General features: G+C 34.4%; 1 protein-coding gene across 6 annotated transcripts in view; it reads left to right on the forward strand.

Annotated features, from left to right (window-relative positions):
- DENND1B (DENN domain containing 1B) overlaps positions 1-21,821 on the forward strand; it is a 220,084-nt gene that overhangs the window by 188,073 nt on the left and 10,190 nt on the right. For all 6 annotated transcript variants that reach the window (XM_037496569.2, XM_054690298.1, XM_037496570.2 and 3 more), the window contains one exon: positions 209-316. In XM_037496569.2, coding sequence (XP_037352466.1) covers positions 209-316 — 108 coding nt within the window. The remainder of the gene's footprint in view (positions 1-208; positions 317-21,821) is intronic.

Below are 21,821 nucleotides of genomic sequence, written 5' to 3' on the forward strand. Positions count from 1 at the left end.
AATTATATATAAGTCTTATTCAAATTATTCAAAATGGCCAGGCATTATTTTGGAAATTATTTATTCATAATATAAAAATTTTATTTTCTTTTTAAATAGGTTTTTTAAACATATATCTGAATTGTTTTTTATTTGCATCTATATCAGATACTTTGTTAATCACATTAAAGGAGGATTTTAAAATAATTACTTGTATATTTCTTTATAGGAAATTGAGGAAGATTATGGGACTTGTTCTGGTTCTGTGCAATTTACTCCAGTTTATACATTACACAATGAAAAGGGAAGAAACCTAGAAAAACGTAAGCTTTCTCAGGTAAGGTTATTTATCCTTGTGTTTCCAAATTTAAATATTATGCAATTTGAGTTCTTTATAAACAATTTTGTACCCATTAATTTTTTTTTTAAATAATAAATTTTATTTTTATATTCCCCCATACAATTGCAAACACCCCATTCTGACCCCAATCCTTCCCCTCCCGCCCCCCACCCCCCAAAAAGTGTCTCTGTGTACCCATTAATTTTTTACCTTGTGATAAGAAGCCTGCATTTCTCATCAAGAAAATGAGTAGGTGGCACCTGAGTGGGTTGCAGGGGGACCAGGAATCAAATATTCCAGGTATCAGTCTCTGCAGACTTTAATAAGTCCTGTCTCACAGAGCTTCTATGCCAGTAAGAGAAATGACAATTAACATGTATAATTGACAGAGAGTGTTAATGACTTGTTGATTAGTGGGAAATCACTCACTGATTCTCTTCACCACAAAAATGAAATGAGGCTCAAGTACATGGGAATTTGGCCATTAGCTTAATTTTATAGAAATTATAATAGGAAGTAATATATGTCTTTTTATTTGCTATAAATATTTATGGTTTCTGGTTTTATACTGACGCTACTTAAAATACTGTCCAAAAGTGGGAAAGTATTCAGATATGTAGTTGTATAGTTCTCTGATTTTACATAAATATGTTCCTAAGTATGTTTTTAAGTTAAAAATATACAAAATTTGTATACATCCAAATCCTATTTTAAGTGACTTTAGAAAATCAGCTTTTAAAAAGAATTGAGTGAACTATAGCTACAAATTTATAGAACTAGAAGTAACTGCAAATTTCATTTGCTATAGTCGCCAAAGTTTACAGTTGAGGAAGTCAGTAATCACAGTGTTAAATCACTTACCATAAGTCACGACACTAGTTAGTGACAAAACAGGATGAGAAAGCTCTAATGCTCCGTATAACAAAGCAAGTGCTTACTATATTCCTTATCTATTTTTTTGTTCCTTATCTATTTTTTAGGCTTATATTTCATGTTAACATTTCTTAATTTCAGCCTATTAGTAGTGAATGCTGATTGTATGACCTAAAGTAAGTTCAGGCTCTTCACTGAAAAAATTACAGGTGTAGAAACGTTTTCTGGCTATTGTTAACACTGGAAAATATTTATTAATTTGTAAAGTAATGTTGTGTTTATATTCAATTTCTCTATTTTTTCCTTAAGCTGCAAGTATGTTCAAACTTTAACAACTGGTCTCAAATTTTAACAACTTCAAAGCTTTTGCAAAAAGTTTATTGACCTAACATATAGGTTATATTTACCATGTTGAATAGATTCATATGTGGAAAAAATATAGGATCTTTGTTACCTGTAGAATGATTTAAGATGAAAACACATAGAGAAATGCCTGTCCTGTTGTAAATATTTCTGTTAAGAAAACCATCAGCTCCTTATATTTAAATTTTCAAATCTTCCTTTACTTTAACATGGCATAGTATTTCTCTGATAATTTAATTATAAAATATGTTACTTATTTCTGGTTTCATTTTTGTTAATTCCTAGAGACACAATTGCTGATAAAGAAAATTAAAATTTAGTGTTCAATGTTTGGTCCTTTGGCAATTTTTTCATCTCTACATTGTACCTTTAACACTCCCTCCCACCCCCAAAGTGATCAGAATGCATGTTTTTTTACAGTGCTAATTTTATTTCTTTGAGTTGACATAGTGCTCTGAAGTAATAATCATCTTGTGGTCAGCAACTTATTTATAAAAATAGCATAGTACGTTCAAACTAAAATTGTCATCCAATCTCTGATTTGAATTCTTTAATTTTATAATGTTAGTAAACTCATAGAAGTGAATTAAGACACTATCAGGGCCTCCCCGGTGGCGCAGCGGTTGAGCACTGGGTTGCGAAGCTGCCCGCAGCCTCTGTGGCGCCGGTTCGTTCCCCGGCTGCTCCCCGGCCACTGGAGGAGGGTCCCACATGGCGCGCAGACCTCTCCTGCCGCCCGCTGCTCCCCTCAGCAGTGTACTTCAGTCCTTCTGCCTGCTCTGCTCCCCGCTCTGGCTCTGGTGAATTCTCTCACCCTCCCGCGCTTCTGACTGTACCCAGTGCATGTATAAACAAAACAAACAAACAAACAAATAAATAAATAAATAAAGCATGCCTCTATAAAAAAAAAATATATATAAAAAAAAAAGACACTATCAGGACATTTATTATAAAGAGATATAGGCCTTTCTTAGGACATCCATGTACATGAATGTATGTAGACTTGCAGTAGGGATTAGAACAAGAAAATAGAAAGAGTCAGGAGAGAATATCAGCCACCTCCCATGTTTTTTTTTTCTCCCTCACTCTGTCACTAGGCGTGTTCTTCTCTATGCATGTTTGTTCACTGTGCTTTCTTTGAGTCTCTATGCTCCAGACACTGACTTTGAAGACCCTTAATTCAAGCAGCTACTATGAATGAACCACAATTCCCAAACTCAATTTCTTGTAGAAGAATCTAATCAGCCCTCTTGTATCAAGCATTGATCCTTGGATCAATCAACTAGCCACAGAAACAGTAGGGTACCATGTTACCAAGGGCACTAATAAAGTAGAAGGGGTAAGCAGGGAAGCAGTTATCAGAAAAGAGGTTTAAGAGACTATGAAATTATCTTAGAAAAAATTTTACTGTTTCTAATTGCCTTATAATTGTACTTGCAAAATGTTATCTTTCTTAAAAGAAAAATCTGCATTTTTTCAGTTCTTATAGTCTGGTCTTTATACCATAGATCTGAAGCTTGGTAAGTTCAAGGTCAGCCTTCCCTTAATGGCTTGCTGTTGCCTTAATCCTCATATTGTAGCTGAGTCACTTAAATAAAAAGACTACTGCTAGTGAAAATAAGCTTAGAATACACTATTTGCATTTTGGTGAAGAAAACCAAGCGTGATTAGCCCCTCTACTACTTCTGATTCTCTACTGCTTTCTCTTTGAGGTATGATTTGGCAGAAGCTTCCTTGGTTTACTTTTTCGGAGATAAATCAATCCTACTGATTCAATTAAAATGATAGTATATTATGGAAGAGATTAAAAAAAAGATGCTAGAATCTTAAACATTTTTAATGATGATTTCCAAATCATTATCTTTTCTTACTCTTACTATCCCACATGTAATGATGTTAGGATCTCAGAATCCTAGATTTTCAATTAAGTATCAGAGATACTTATCTTTATTTGTTTATATTCTATTTCCAGAAACAAATTGACATCTTAGAAATAATCATAGAATAAAAGATTTAAATTCCTTAAAATAAGGTAAAAGGCAGAGAGAAAGTAGTGTTATATGCTCTTAAGAGTTATTCCCTGGCTTAGCAGCTAATATAGCGCAAAGAACACAGCTACATGATTTATAATGCAGCAAGATTTAAAAAAAAAAAAAATAGCTCAGAGATGCACATCTATTCCAGGAAATGAGGCTAGATACTATGGGTCCAGATGAATTCAGTGTCCCATGAGCTCACAGTGAGGTGTAAGTACTTAGTAGAGATTAGGATCTGTTTTAGGAGACAAGCTTTGTCAGGTGTCTTTGTTCTCTTCTATGCAGTTTCTATTATTTGAAATATTCAGGCTCATTAATACTTTCCTCAGTGGCAGCTTAGTTTCCTAACTATTGCTATAGCTTACATGAGAGTTGAACTGCTTAAGAAAAAAAAAAGGTTACAACTGAAAATAAACTTAGAATATACTTTTTCTTTGTTCTGTAAGGCTCACTGAGCTAGGAAAGAATTAGAACTGGCCTCAGTTTAGAACCATGCTCTGGGCCTCACCTTGTATTTGATTATTCAGATAACCAGATTCTCTTAAAAGACTTGCCATGTGATAAATTTAGTTACCTGAAAGCAAGATTTTGTAGGGATTCATGGGATTTGGTGATCCATATAATTTTGCTCTCTATAGTACCATTTTTCAAACTCTAGTTTTTAAAGAGTTGAAGTAATATCAGAGTACACTGATAGCCTTAGGAAACATAGGAGAGTTCCTTGATTAGCAGCGATGTAGTCTGTGTATGATTGTGCCTGCCATTTAAAACTACAACACCAATCAGAGTGACAGCTATTATCCTCGCTTTTCAAATGTAGAAATGGGGAGCAAAGGGGTTAAGAAAAGTGCCCAAAGTTCTACAGGTTGTGAATAACAGAGTAGGTATTCAAAAGCAGACAGACTTATTCTGAAACTTAAGTACCAAAAGACTACTATTGTGCCTTTGCTTTGGGTGCATTGCTTGTAGAAGAGGGAAGTTAGACACAAGGGGATGGAATGTGAGTAAGAGAGACTTGACTTTGAAAAAGGTACTACCATTTAGTATTGAGCAAAACACAGCATCCCTCTAAGCCTTGCTGTCTACATTTGTAAAATGATAATAACAATACATGTCATTTTCCTAGGATATGGTAGATACAATGGATAATATATATGAAATGTTTGCCACTCAGGCACCCGTTGTAACTGGCAGCTCTGCATTTACACATACACACCTGTCTTAAGCTTTAGGTCTTTTAGAGCAGTGACATCATCTGTCTTTATTCTCTAAAGATATTTAGACTCCAAAGTAACTAAGTATCTTTTAGTCAAGTAATGAGGAACCTCAGATTGTCCATTTTCATTATAAGTAGGCATGCATTCAGATCCCAGTATGTGATTTAAAAAGAAATATATCAACTTATATATGAAGAAATCTCTCAGTTTATAACTTTATAAGACCTGAAGTTTGTCACTTTATTTTCAGTAAAAATTTTCTAACTTACCCCATTCTTACCCCTCTTGATTATCCATTTGAGAAGTTGATCTCAGCTATGTAAAGAATTTCAGATTTTCAGTTTCCAACTAGACTTGTGTAAATGAAAGACATAATTGTCACCTGGTTTTCAAAACCAGATAGTAATTTAAATTCCAAGAATATATTTTAAAGTGAAAAAATCGAGTCTCATAACCTGGGTACTAGATAAAAGAGCAAAAATAAAAATCTCTGTTGTTTTAAGCCTGTGTTTCATTAACCAGTTTATCTTAGAGGTACAGTGGGAATGTACATATACCCCCAACATACAGTACTCTGTGTGCTGGTCTGCTAATTAGTATGGTTATTTCCCGTTTTGTTGATGAGGCTTAAATAAATGTCAAGGGTACAGCCATGAAGATCTCCCAATTAGGCTTCACATTTGTTAAAACCCAACCCTTTTCCCTTTTGTAAGAAGATGACAGTTCCAACAGCAGCCCAGCCTAACAGGACTCCAGGGAAAGGATCCTCCTCTGGTTTTATTGAAAGTAGGGCCAGTTGGGTCCAGTGAGAATACTGCCACTGGTCATGGTGCAGAACGGTTTTAATCTTTCCTACCTTCCTTCATTAATTTTATTGTAGAGCAAAATACTGTAGACTTGGTGAAAAATGTGTAGACCTTTAAGTTTGTCAACTAAAATTGTGTTTTAAAATAATTTCTGGTAAAATTTATTGGAATTTATTTAAAGAATGAGATATTCTTTTAAATAATATATAAAATTTATATAAATCTAAGATACTGCTTTGCTTTTTAAAATAATATTAGCTATTTTTAGCTTATTCTAATAATTGTATATCTGCAGGAGACACACACACACACACACACACACACACAACCCCCCCCCCAATGCTAACTAGACTAGTGAACTGCAAGCAGGGGCTTAGCTGTATTACAAGTCAACATTAACAGATGGATGGCCCTAAGCAAGACAAAACCACTGCAACAAAATCTAGTGAAAGTGGAAGACCGAAGCTTTTTGTTGTTAAGCCCTATTAAAACCCTGGCACACATATCACTCTTAACTATTTCATGTCTGAAAGAAATAACAGTACACTAAAATTTCTTTTCAACCTACCCAACTAATAATGTAAAAGCTGCATGAGAAAATATGAATGAAAAGTTAGTTTTTCATATGTAATATGAATTAAAGCAGTGTGTCTATTGGTAAATATCCACACTTGGAGTATAGTCAAGAACCAAATAATGTTTATAAATAGAAATGTTTAATCATTGTGATTTCTACTAATAAGACTTAATATTGTTAAACTAGTGATCATTTATTCTATATATTGAAATACAAACTAATACTTTGGGATATGAATAGCTATATTCTGAATGGAAGATGTTTTCACCACAAAATGAGTTAGGTCATTTTTCATTTTTATCCATCAGGTAAGGTAATAGCCACACTTCAAATGAAACTTTGCTATCTTTCTGAGTTCTTATATATTTAATGGCTTATAAGTCATCCTAATGGATTTGTAGAATATAGTATAACAGCTATAAGTTCCCTTTGTAGTTGATAAATAATGTAATTTTATCTCTAAAGAATGTACTCAGAAGTTATACATACCTTTTGGCATGCAGACGCTTGTAAGTAGGGCATTTTGAACCTAAATATTGGTTGAGTGGGGAATTAAAAGGAATCCCAGTATGTAAACATGTTTTTAAAAATACAAGCATTCAGGTGGTTTATATTTTACAGATAATAAATCCCATAATTTAAAATGCTGCAAATGGGGCCTCCCCGGTGGCACAGCGGTTGAGCACTGGGTTGCAAAGCTGCCCGCAGCCTCTGCAGCGCTGGTTTGATCCCCAGCTTCTCCCCAGCCACCAGAGGAGGGTCCCACCTGGCGCACAGACCTCTCCTGCCGCCCGCTGCTCCCCTCAGCAGTGTACTTTGGTCCTTCTGCCTGCTCTGCTCCCCGCTCTGTCTCTAGTGAATTCTCTCACCCTCCTGCGCTTCTGACTGTACCCAGTGCTTGTATAAATAAATAAATAAATCTTTAAAAAAAAAAAACAAGTGCAAAAAAAAGTTTAAAAAAAAAATGCTGCAAATGGAATTAAGGCTTTGTGAAATTTATAGAAAACAGATTTTTCTGAATAAGTTCATAAGTATGATAAATGATAAACTATTCACAACTAATAGGATGTGATTATGGTATTGTGTTTATGACACACTTCATTGGAATTCAGTGGACTCTAGGAATAAAATTAATGTAATTAAAGATAGTGTTTTTTGGTTTTTGGTTTTTTTTTGCTCAGGTGACATAATAGATTTCAGAAAATGGCACCCTTGTCGGCACCTTTGGAAAAATTCTGTCCATTGTAAAGCTTTGCTTTATTAGGCAAGGACTAAATGGCATAGCCATTGTTTGCAGAGGGAAGTAGCTAGTTGCTTCTCCAAGAAATAAAGTAATTGTAAATGTAAGAAAGATAACTGATACAGGATGTAGGTGGAGGAAAGGAGTAGAAAGAAATATGAAGGAGGAGGCCCAGATAATTGGAAAGAATACGTAATATAAATTTACAGTATAGAAATAAATTTGACTGTTATAATAAGCAAAATAATCTTAATTTTTAATTTTAGCACATTTTAAAATTTGACTCGCTATTAATACTATTAATATGATAAAGCTAAAGCATTGAATTAAAATAATAAGGAAACTATTGGAAACTTTCAAAGGGTAATTTTTTAAATAATGTTTCTGTTAAAAGATGCCCACAAGAATATTGTCTAAATGAAAATAAATTTTAGCAATCTGTCCAAAAGTCACTTTCATATAATATATGTTTAGTCTAATTTACACCAGTCTCACTGTTATAAAATGGATCTTTTAAGTGCCGTTTGAAAAATGTAAATACAATATTGTGAATTTTAGCAATTTTTTCTCTGTTGAAATAATATTAATGTCCAACATGTCACATTTGATTGTTAAATACGTGTCCCCACTCCCCCACCTCCAATCTGTTGTGGATTACAAGAGTGCCCTCTAGTGGACATTATGTAGTCCTTTCTTTTCTTGAAAGACCATACATAGCCAACCAACATGAGACAAAATTTATAATTATAAATTTATAGTACAAAATTTGCCCTTCAGAGTAGTGTCTGTTAGAAACACAATAGAACACATATGGGCACATTTATATATGGAAAATTATTCAAGAACATTATTCTTTCAAATAATTTAAAATCAACTCTTCCTTTCAGTAACGACAAAACTTCATTTTAAAAATATTGGGCAATACCTACTGTTTAAAAAGACATACTGGAAGATGGTCTCATTTTTGTATTATTCAGTATTATGACATGTTTTTAATTTGAAATGTACATTTTCAGTGTTGCCATTTTACTGTGCAAATTTAATGCTACAAACAACTATCATTTATTCCTGTCTTGAAATTAAACCAAAATTAATCCATTTTTTCATTTATTAAATATGATTTTTACCATTCTAGACTTTCTATCAGTAATCACATCCTCACTGCAGTAATCACATTCTTACTGGATTTCATTACCAATATACTATTTTCCTATTTTGTTTAACTTTGTGAGAGTTTTTTCCATTACCTCATCATTATTTTAAGAACTTTTGTTGAATTTAACAACAAATGTCTATTGCAAATGTTCTCTGTATTTACAGACAATTTTTATTTTCTCCCAGACTTCTTGGGATAAAGAAATGATGATTTTTCTTCCTGTTTTGTGTATAGAACTGCTTTTAAGATTGGATGGAGATCAGTGTTAGTGCTGATGAAAGAAAAAGCCAGTCTCTTCTGTGTAGAGATTGCTGCTGCCTCCTATTAGTATCCCTCAAGAGAGAGAAGTTGTCAGGAACGTCAATAGATATATAGCTACAAGACTATAATAGAATCTTAAGATTTGAATAGAATTTATATCTACTACACATTGTTGTATTTTCTGATCGAGAACATAAAACATTTGAATAATAAATATCTTAAGTTATCCTGTTTTCCCATACCAATTGTAAAATGAGACTATTTTTATATTCTTCTCTGGAGTTCTTTTTGTCTTTTCTAACATTTGGGTATAATGCTGGTCATTTTACAGAACACTTTTAGCCTCTTTTGAATGTTTTTGACATTTTTAAGAATGTCAAAACATTTTGAAACTAAAATATTATTGAAATTTCTGTTAATATTGTAGCATTCAACACAGAAAATATGTTAAGACTCTCCACAACACACAGATAGGCTTATTATACACTGACATTGCATTCTTAAAAATAAAATAAGCTATAATTATTTTACAGATGAGATTTTAATCCTTAGTTATGTGATTTTTGCAGATATAAGTTATTATGATAATTGGAAACAATATAGTTTTGTTAATTAGTGCTGACTTTTAATTGTTTAGTCTCAGCTAGCAAAGTCATCTTCACATCAGTTAGTGAAAGGAACCAATTATATTTTTTTTTTTGCAAATACAGTGGTCAGGTTATGTATTAAGGAACCTTTCCAAATGTTGAAGTGTCTCTGAATACTGAAAAGAGATTGCAAGAGGTTATATAAAAGTTAATTTCAAGTATTAAAAACAAAATAATAAAATGATATAGTTTTAATATTTATACTTGATATAATTACTAGGCATATCAACAGTCCTTCAAAGTTGCCTTTAAAGTATCAACAGTTCACAATCATATTGCATATAAGCACAGGTGAATAATGCGACCACTGTGAATGCATGGCCTTCTTTCTACTGATTAACACACTTCAGAAAGAGAGAACATTTTAGAAAGATTGGTACCATGTTACCACTACTTAGATTATTTTATAGTCTGAGCAACAATAGAGCATTCTAAAACACCTTATTTGGAAATGCTATTAATACAGTATTTTGCCAGACTAACTTTACAATATTTGGCCAAACTAAACTTCATAAAGGAAGTCAAAACTTCCAAAAGGAAACTTATAACATTGGTAAAGCACTCTGTAAAGTTAGCTTGGATTTCAAATACCCTATCTCTAAAATCAAATATGAAGATTTAATTACAGAATAAACCCTAACTTAATGTTAATTAAAAAAAGCAGTCACTAATGTAATTAGGTATATGTAGACCAAATGAACATTATAATGGAGAGTCTGTGTAATACAATTCAAGCAAAACTAACCTGAATTATCTATCCAATGCAAGCTTATAGTCTTCAAGGTCATGCTCACTGTACAGTACTATGTGCAAGGCCTGTTTTCAAGGTCACTCATCTTCCTTTACCTTACTAAAGACCATCACTTACAAATACAGAAAACTTTCCTTGTTTCATTTAGCATCATGCCTTTGAGATTCATGTTGCAAATCCAGGAATTTATTTTTTATAGCTGAATAATATTCTATTATATATGTATCCATATGCATATAGGTTCTTCTGTAATGCTGTTAATACAAGATAATGAATCCATTACAAGTTGACCTGATTTGAATTTTGTTTTTGATATTGTCACCTGCAGTAACCTGTTGTTATCCTATGTGTTTAGAATGGAGTACTACTGGTAGAGGTACTAGAAGGTTTGGCTCATTGTTCCTCCCTCACCCTCACATTAGCTATCAGTAGTCCTTGTATATTTGAGACACACAGGGGTGGGAAAGTAACTGTTACTCAGTGTTTTCGCCCCACCACCAGCAGTTAGCTTTTGTTGTTAATTACTTGGTCCTAGCCTTGTGGATTTTCTATACTCTGATCCAATTTTAGTCTTAGTAGACCATGTTCCTCCTGTGCCTCAGGTGTGGGGCAGCATCCCTTTCTCAGCATCCCTCCAATTCTTCCTCATGGAAGATAAACTTCCTCATATCTGTGATTGGTCTTCAACAATTTGAGGGCTACTTGCTCCTCCATGGTGGTCGACCTCCTCATGGTCTCAGTGTGCCTCATTGGGTTTCCCTCTCCTCCCTACAGCACAGAGTATTTGCTTTTATACCTCCCCCAGAAATCTTGTGTTTGCTAACTGTATGCAAGCGGTTTAAGGCTTTTGTTCTTAGAAAATAAGTGATATTTCATCCCTATTCCCTGTAGCAGCTTATCACCTCCTGCAGGCCTCTACCCAAGTGGGATCTCTTTTCAGTCTCCTGTCTTGGCCCCATAGCACCTAATGGCAAGGTTGACTGGTTTACAAATAAGATTTTAGAATTTTACCCATGGAAAAAAGCTTTTTATTGCAGACTCCCTTGTTTTTGAGACTCCTAGCCATTTCAAATCTATGTTGTCAACTTTTAAGATTTTATTAAAGTTTCAAATTTATTCTCCCCTACTTAAAGCAATCTCTTTTCTTGTGCCTTGCCAATGATGAAATTGATCCTATTTCTTGTCTCGCTTTGGAGGGGTTTATAACTGTATGAAATTCAGTTTACTTAGTTGCCTTATAAGTTCACTCTGATGGGTTCAAGAATTATGATTGTCTTAGATTGCCCAGTCTTTTCTCATTAATAGGATGGGAGTTTACATTCTTTTGCTGCTTTTTGCATTCTAAATGAAAGTGGAATTAGAAGCAAAATGAATTTGAAGGTATGATTCTTGGTCTCAAGGACTCAATGCAACAGGAATATACTAAAACTGAAATACTTCCTTTAGAAGAGAGCATATACATGTTTCTCCTGCTATCCCAAAGTAGAAGATTTTTATTTTGATCTGATTGGTAGGTTATGTTTTGAGTTCAGGAATGCTCAAAAATTTCTCCATATAAATTAATGGTAATAGTGTTCTTCACATAGCACTCACCTATTCAGAAGTATACTTTTGATGTGTCTTTATGAAAGTGTGTTTCTTTACCCTAATAAAAATAGACTTCCATAAGGTGCTTTCATCAGTCTTCACCAGACACATATCTTATCATCCTACAAATTTACTTGTTCTAATCAGTCATCTCTTAACTTGTTATATCACCTACTTGGAGCATTAGCATTTGTGATTATTCTCTAACTACCACTTACTTAAAAAAAAGGAGGTTAGAACTTGCCATTTCAAGAAATCATTCCTCAGTTTAATTCTCAGATATTGATTTCTTTGACTCTCTCAGGACTTACTTATCTAAAATGTAATTACAATGAGAAGAGTTCTCTTCAGGCAGTCAAGACATCTAAGTTGGATTCTTAGCTCTGTCACCATTGTCTTTAAGCATCCAGTTCCCTGATGTATAAAATACAAAAAGTGTATGCCAGAATTTGGTTATTTAATGAAATAAACTACAGTATGTAAATCATCTCATACACTAAAGCAGAGCAATTATAGGCAAGTTATTTCCGTGCTTCAATTATCACCTATAAATATACAACACCTATAAAGCTCTTCAAATTGTGAACTGCCATGCATTTTTAAGGTATTGCAATTGTAATTCTGTATAATGGAGCGTCATTCATTTATTCCCACTTTATGCAAGTATTTTTTGACTTATGCTGCAAAAGTATAAGTTCAGTGGTTTACTGTAGACTTTGTATAAGCATAAGAATGTTTCAATTATTCACTTACTTTGACTCTAGAATGGGAAAAGTAGCAGAGTACTACTTTCAAAATTTTCATGTTACAGGCATCTTAATTTTATGAAATCTTAAGAAAATTATTGTCCCATTCATTTACCTATATCCTCTATTTTTCACAACTCTTAACCTCATGAATGTAAATTGACCCAGCAATTTGCCTTATTGGTATTTGTCTGCCACCTAGTGAACAAAATGGTAACTGCAAGATTAACAGGCTCCTTGTTGCACTGTGGGGATGAGTCTCACAATTCTGTGATAATCTTTCTGGAAACCATTGTAGTAAAAAGAAGCATTTTTCATGCTTGTAACTAAATCAGACTTATTTCTTGAATTCTCTTCAAACATTAATTTGGATGGTTTTGTGACTTAGAGCTTCTGCTTCTGTCACTCTTTGTACATTTGCTCAGTTTTTCACTTCACATGAAATGCCTTTTTTTCTCATCTTTAACAGTTCATTTTCTTTATTTAATTCAATTTAGGTATATGTTGAGCTTATATAGTCAGATATCTTCCCTAATATATTGCATTCCATGCAGATAACCTTTCTATACATTAATTTAGTATTTTCTCATTTTCTTCAAAGCATTCCTTGCTATACATGTGCTTACTTCCAAAGTAAGTAAATTTTCTCATACTACATGTGTCCTTTACATTTTACATTTCCATGTGAGTAAATTTTTATTTTTCAGTTATATGTGTTCACAACCTTGTAGGAGTCTGAGGACATGTGATATACAGATATCCACTTTATTTGTAATTCGTCATGTCAAAATGATACACAACTTTGCTTATTTTGTATTCTTATGATTTTTTTGTACCCAAAAAATACCCTTTTGGGGTATCCCTGGCTCCCAAGAGAGTTGCAAATGCTGATAGCGATTTGCTCATTTGCATAGCTTCTGGGTTGCTAGTGAAAAGGTCATCGCTTAATGTTGTAATTATACCAGATCTGTGCAGTTCACAAACTTTTTAATCTCCTTATTTGATCCCAGAATTTATCATTATTTATAGTATGCAATTACAGTTCTGTATTATTAATATTATTAGTTGGCTGACTGAATCTACTTATTAGTAATATTATAATTTGACATGAATCAAGATCACTATTGTCATTTACATGTTATCTATGATAAAAAAACAATTGAGTTCAGCTATATTAATAGATGAAGAATAAGTTTATATTTGTAATTGGTTTATATACAGTATTATGATATTTTTATAATGTATTTTTTTTAAAAATCAGTACGGAAGATAGTACTGTATGAAACAGATCCTATTTCTTGGTAGAGGTACTAGAAGGTTTTGCTCATTGTTCCTCCCTCACCCTCACCTTAGCTATTAGTAGTTCTTGGACATTTGAGCCACATGGGGGTGGGGAAGTAACTGTTACTCAGAGTTTTTGCCCTCCACCAACAGTTAGCTTTTGTTGTTAATTACTTGGTCCTAGCCTTGTGGATTTTCTATACTCTGATCCAATTTTTGTCTTAATAGACCATATACCTTCTGTGCCTCAGGTGTGGGGCATCATCCCTTTCTCAGCATCCCTCCATTTCCTCCTCATGGCAGATTTGCTCATGCATACAGTAGGTATTTAATGGATGTTTGTAGAATAAAGATAAGCTATGAATTGTTTTAAAAGAGATGTGCATACCCTTCCAGGAATGCACAGTGCTAGTTTTTAAATATTTGTTGAAAAAAATAAATGACTGTTTTATTACATTATTATAAGAGCATGCAAGTTTTGTCTCTGTCCCTTGCTTACATTCCCTCTACAATTTCTTATTTCATACATTTCTGATTTCCCTCATTTCCTTATAACCCTCCATAAATTTAAATTTGTACAGTCTTTTTTCGCCTTACTATATATGCCTTTTAGTGATCAAAAGGGTAATTGCACAATTAATGGACACTTTAATGAGCCCTGAGGACACAGTTCTAATCCACAGTACACTCAAGTTGTCTTTCATTCCATTAAATTTATTCTGATTGTCTCACAAACCTTTGCATATTTTATTCCCTCTTATCACTATCTACTTAAAACCTGCTAACCTTTCACAGCTCAACTCAAACATCTTTTAACAAATGACTTCTTTGACCTTCCTGACAAAGATTTTATAATGGTCATAATTTAGTGACACAAGCAAGGTGGGGAACTGGGTATCACATATCCTCAGACTCCTACAAGGTTGTAAACACATATAACTGAAAAATAAAATTTTACTCATGGAAATTTAAAATGTAAAGCACACATCTAATATATGAGAAAATTTATTTAACTTTGGAAGTAAGCACATATATAGCAAGGAATGCTTGTGAAGAAAATGAGAAAACAGTAATGTAAAGGAAGGTTATCAACATAGAATGAAATTTATTAGGAAAGATATCCTACTAGAGAAGCTCAACATACACCTATATTGATTGTTCAATTTAATTCATGTTTCATTTATTAGAATGTAATTTCTATCAGGGCAAGGAGCCCCACTATTGGTCTTCATTTGCCTTTGCATGTAGCCACTATGTGGCATATAGAAAGAATTTCTACAATCTTTGTAACTGAACAAATGAATATAATATTGTATTGTGCCATGTGGACACAATCAATTATTATGGTATTTTCTTCTTTTCAATATATATATATATATATTTAAGGTTTATTTATTTATTTATACAAGCACTGGGTACAGTCAGAAGCATGGGAGGGTGAGAGAATTCACCAGAGCCAGAGCGGGGAACAGAACAGGCAGAAGGACTGAAGCACACTGCTGAGGGGAGCAGCGGGCACGGCAGGAGAGGTCTGTTGCACCATGTGGGACCCTTGCCGGTGGCCGGGGATCGAACCGGCACTGCAGAGGCTGCAGGCAGCTTCGCAACCCAGTGCTCAACCGCTGCGCCACCAGGGAGGCCCTCAATATATATTTTCTTATCAGTTTCTTAGTTCATGTAACTAAGCACCAGAAACTACCTACTACGTATGAAGATAACCATTTATTCAGAAATGTTAACTGTATTTTGAAAAATAATTTTACATTAAAGCAAAAAATGTGACTCATATAATTTGGTATATTAAATAATGAGGGAACTAGTATGATGTTAAAAAAAAAAAAACTGATATGAAGGATAATTTACCAAACAGACAGGAATACTGAAATTTACTGAATACTGAACACTGAAATTTACAGGAATACTGAAATTTACAGAGCAGTCAGAAATACTGAAATGTATATTCTAACAGATACCAAAACCATCAATATCCACACCGTAACAATGGCATCCCGACAGGACAAAACTTACTTGCATCCCTATGTTAAGAGGCATTTGCATTACCATCTGTCCTCCACAACTAACTTCTGTCTCTACAGGGCTATAAACAGTCAGAGATTATTAATTATATAGACTTCTGTAGTATCAGGGAATCCTGGAAAGGAATGCTAGGTAATACCTAACAATCTTTGAAAGAAGACCAGTAATTTTTTGTCCATTTCAAGGCCCTTTGCAGTTCCTCTGACCATTTTCCTACTTGTAGGAAATGATGGTGTGATCATTACCTTTGATCATTACCTCAAAGATTATTCTTGATTATAAAAGGAAGACCATTCTCATTAGGCTTGACCTGCATGTTTATCTTGGAGCAACGAGAATGTTAACTAACGATGTAGACCTCCTCGAGTTTGTTTTGTAAATCTAGAGTCATACAGTATCACCCAGGTAAGGTCACAGAATTTACTTCCAGAAGTTTTCATAAGAAACCTCAGATTGGGGTTATAAAAGTATGTTATATGCTATCTTGAGGCTAGAAAATTAAGCCTAAGAAATCTTTCCACCTGAAATACCTGTCAGTTTGGGTGAATTCCTCTTGAATTCCAGATTTGCTATGGTTGCCTGATAGTAAAGGCACCTATGAGGCTGCACACCATCAGCAGGCTCCTAGGTGGGCTTTATAGGCATTGGCTCCATATCTTAGCCAGTCATTGTTATGAAATGGTCACCTGTCATAACTTCCATTTCAAATAAGGCCTTGTTTTCACAATTTCTTCAGTTATAGCCTGGCAAGGTAGCTAAGGGCATGAAAGATGCAGAGCACTACAGAATTGCATAACCCCAAAAAGTCTTCTGAACATCTGGAATTCCACTGACAGGACACTGCATAATCTTTTGCTGCTTTCAACATCTTTCACAATTTTCCTGACACTAATATGCATTGAATAATGTGTTTGGTTTGGAGAGTATGAGAGAGAAATTATCAAGGTGTCAGCCATCAAGAACCTACTGTACAGCAGGAGGGGGAGAATTCAGCCATCATCACAGTACAGTGGGATAACTCCTCTGACAAATCTGCATCAAGGCACACAGAGAACACATACTGATGAGTGAGAAGGTATTTCCTGAAAGGGGAACTCTTGAAACAAAGCATGAAGGATAACTAGAAAGTGAGAGGAGTTCTATTAGGCACATCAACACATGCATAAGGCAGAGGCAGAAGACATATGGAGACATATGAGAGAGGAAGATGGTTTGGGAGTACTGCAACAAACCTCTGATAGTAGATGAGCCTCCAGAGAGGCTAGCTTAGCCAAATCCCTCTGGGTAAAGAGAAGGAGTATGACATCCTGAAAATCGTAAGGACTCAATGAAGAACTTATTTAAAGAGGAGTACAACATTGTCATATTGTCCTTTTAAAAACTCTCTTTGTCAGCAAGTTAGAGGCTGTAGTGTTCTACAACACAGGGTAGTAAAGAATGAGGTGTAGCATAGGCAGTTAACTACAGATTTTCTCATGAGAATAGATGTGTATGGAAAGAGATAGTAGGGGTAAAGAAGAGGGGACAAATACAAGAGAAGTGTTTTTCAGGCAGAAGAATCAACATTATACAGAGATCCTGTAGTTGAACAAATCAAGGCAAACATAGAGGGTTGAAAGAAGTCTATTGTGATGCCTTGTGGATTGGGATAAAGCAAAGTAGGGAGCAAGGACTGAGCCCAAACTTGCAACACCTGATAAATGAAGTGCAACAGAGTTATTCAACCTGTACCCTAGTTCTTGTGTAAATGAATAAATAAATCTTTAAAAAAAACTTATTGAAAATCTAAAAGATGCTACTCTATACTCCCTGAAGGGAAGGCAGCAGTGGTATCTCATTTTTCTTTGAATTTTTCACATCTCTTTATTATAGAAACATTCATTAAGCACCTATTGTGTACACATACTGTTGTCCATGCTGGGAAGGACTACAAAAGTCATGAAAAATCAGGAGATGTGGATCCCACTTACATAGAGAACTCAGAACAGAGATGAGAGCAGATTAAAAGTGCATTGGCCAGATATTTGCCAAATTTGTGGTGACACAGTAAACCACTTACCATGTAAAGAGAAGACTGCAGGGGTTATATTTGAGTCAATTGTTGAAATATTAGTAAGATTTTTTCAGTAAAGAAGAAAGAGAAGGGAAACGCTGACAAAGGACATCTTCTGTGCAAGGGGAAAACTAATCTCTATGGAAATTAACCTGCTCTGGCTAACGTAGTGAGTGGTAGCCTCTTGAACACGAACTAAAGAACAAGAAATCAAAGCAAAACAATGATTCTCAATCATGTTTGGATGGGAGTCTCTTCGTACTAAAAAGTTTGAACTTTATCTTGAAAGAAATTAAAGGTTTACATCAATCAAAGGCATAAAATCAGCAGATAATGAAGTAACATTGAGGCATAGTCTGACAAAAGTATATTTAGGCTTTAAAGATAAAATTGTATGATGATGACTTGAAGAATAGAGAAACATCCTTTTGATTAACTGTAGTTGTATTTTTTTGTTCATGCAAAATGTTTTGGTAGTTGAAATAGTTGCATTTCATTTGGCAGAAAAAGAATATTTGCCTTTTTTTCTGAGAGCATTGTTTATTTAAATAAATTATTACTTAAATGCATTTTATTAATCTCCAAATTAGAGTTGATTACTAGTGTTCATTTCCATTAAACAAATCACATGCCAAAGGATTTTGCTTAAGATTACAAAAATCAGTGTGAAACTAAGGACTAAAATATGGATAGTGTTATCCATATTAATTATTATAAATACCCTTGGTGTCTTAAATGTTAATTATGTTTTAAAATATCAGAACTTGAAGGGCTTGAATCTTATAATTAAAAATGTGTTAACTGTTATGTTCACCCAGATTTCCTTACAGTCAGACAGCCTAAACTTTGGAGGTGCAAAAACAGCATCATGATTGACAGTTATTAGTACTCTGATGAGAAAGAAAAGGCCCTTCCCACTTTCTCATTAAAGATTATGAAAAAGTATGCCCACTTCAAAATACAGAGAAGAGAAAAGTTTAAATAACAGCACACTTTGGATGTACAGGCAGTGGGAGGCTTACTCAGGACCTAAAGTAACTTCACAGTTACATGCACTGTGCTACATCAGCAGAACTCTGAAAAAATATTTATAGGGTTCTTTTTTCTCCCTCCCCCCCCCAAATCAACTTTTTTTTCTTTCTCTCAATTTTTTCACCATGCTGACTACTTCTAGCTCCCTTAATATGTTACATAATTACTCTTTTTTACAAAGTGTCTGTTCTCAAATACAGGCCATATTATGACTGTCGTGGTGCTTATTTCAGGGAGTTCTGGATAATAATTTATGATCAAAGTGTTTAGTAACCCTTAGAGACTTTCCTGTTGCATACTTACTACTGTGAGATTTCTAACCAGATCTTATATAGAATAATATGTTTCTTTGAATCTTACAATATTCATTGTACTGGAATTTGCTTCTGTTTATTATCTTTATAGTTAGAAAAATAAAAAGGATGTTCATCCCTTCCCCAAATATATGTACATATATATACAAAAATGCATACATATTTTAATTTTTATTACATGTTTTGAGATTTTTTTTCTCTTATAGTCATTTATGTTTCAGTTGTGTCTAGGTTAGTGTGCTATTTTCCTCTATTTTTTTAAAGATTTATTTATTTATGCATACAAGAACTGAGGTACAGGCCAGAGATGTGGGGGGTGAGAGGATTCACCAGAGACAGAGCAGGGAGCAGAACAGGCAGACTGAGTGAAATACACCGCTGAGGGAAGCAGCGGGCGAGACAGGAAAGGTCTTCTATGCCAAGTGGGTTGCTCCCTGGCCGGCCGGGGATTGAACTCATGCTGCAGAGGCTTCAGATTGCTTCATACTGCTGTGCTTAACCCCTTGCACCACCAGGGAGGCCCTATTTTCCTCTATTTTAAATGTTGGTTAAACTGTAATTATTTTTCTCCTGACCTTAAGTTTTCTTTTTTTGAGATCTTAAAAAATCATGTAATTTGAATACATTTTTTAATGTACTTTGGTCATTTGTTAATGACAAAATTTATGGAGAAACTCTGGAAGCATTGCAAGCAGGGGTTACAAGAACATATTTCTGAACTCATTCCTTCCTTTCTGCCATGACCACACAATGAGAAGTTAGAATAGTAGGGATCAGTTCCTATAGGTTCCAGAAATTTTCTTGCTTTTCATAACTGCAATAAAAGAAAATGGTTATCTTGATTGAAGATCAGGTACAGAAGACAGATTTCCCTCTAACTGTTATAGTTGAAGTCTCCAAATTCAGGTTTGCTGCTACCCATCCAAAAAGATGATAGCACCCAGCCAATGTCTTTCTGATACCATTTCCCATTTAAAGAAACCAAGGCTTTTAGAAAAAGTGAATGATTCCAAGGCAAAAAAAAAAAAAAAAGTTTTAATTTATATTAAGTATCATATTGTGCCAAAACCAAGGAACTTACTAAAATCTTCTGAAGTCATAACTAAAGGACACAAGAACCAACTTGATAGTGCCACCACTAATAAAAGATGGGGCTTTTGGGCTGCTCTGGGGTGGTGCAGGGGGTTGAGTACAGCGCTGTGAAGCAGTCCACAACCTCTGCAGCATGGGTTCAATTCCTGGCCTGCCAGGGAGATACCCACATGGCGTGGCAGACCTCTCCTCTCTCACCCGCTGCACCCTGCTGCTCCCTTCAGCAGTGTTTTTGGTCTCTCTGCCTGTTCAGCTCCCTGCTCTGTCTCTGGTGAATCCTCTGGCCTGTACCCAGTTCTTGTATGCATAAATAAATAAATCCTTAAAAAAATAAAAAGATGGGATTTTTAAATTGACAGTTTATAACATTATATAAGTTTCAGGTGTACAGCATTATAATGTGGCATCTATGTGTGTTACTGTGTCACCACCAAAAGTTGACTTTCCATCCACACCATACAGTTGACCCCTTTTACTGGATTCACTTTCTCCCCTTCTCCCTTGGAGAAACTAAAAAAAAAAAAAAAAACTTAAAAAATCATATCTTTATTGTGTAAAGACACTTAATATTATTCAAATATGCAAAAGTGAAGATAAAGAAGAATTCCTGGGTACCTTTCATACAGCTTCAAAAATTGTCAACTCCTGGCCAATCTTATTCAGTGCCGGCTCTGCCTATGCCTCTCCACCAAAGGATATTTTTGTAGTGAATACCCACCAGCACATCATTTAATGTGCAGATATTTCACAATACAATTCTAAAATACAAGAGTTGTTTTAAAAACATAATCACAGTGTAAATTTCAAAGAGATACAGATTGAACATCAAAAAGAAACACAGTGGTAAGTTGAGCCACATCAAATACATACAAATGAAGAAAGATAAAAATCTCTCATGGCTCATCTTCAGAGATAGGACATTAGCTTATTATTCTGAAATTGTTTAATAAACTGAAAAGAATGAAGGATTTGTCCTGTCTTTCCTGTACACATATCAGGATAGATAAATAAATTAATAAAAATTCTTCAAAGAATGCTAACAAATAAATATAAAAGGGATGCTTTTGAAAAGGATACAGTTGAAGCCCCGATTGAAAAGAATACCCAATGATTATAATAGGATGCTAAACCGTGAAGGAGTGATAAGGAAATTTATAAAGGATAGATCAGCCACCGTACGTGGGGACATGAACCACTCTTAATACCACCAAAAGTGAGACATCTAAATGTTATATACCTCCTAATGTGATACAATAAAAAACACACACCCAGACTATTTCCTTGCCCTAAACTGAGAAAAAAACAGAAATAGAATCTACCCAAGCTCCAGATATAACTGCCAGTTTATAGGAAATGAGAAAAATGTAACATTTAAAGGACAGTACCATCATATGAGAAGGGAAAGGTGGAATTCACAATCCTCTGAAAGAGGT

This window comes from Talpa occidentalis, unplaced genomic scaffold (assembly GCF_014898055.3).
Source record: "Talpa occidentalis isolate TD23 unplaced genomic scaffold, MPIMG_talOcc4v2.1 talOcc4.8, whole genome shotgun sequence".
NCBI lineage: Eukaryota > Metazoa > Chordata > Mammalia > Eulipotyphla > Talpidae > Talpa > Talpa occidentalis.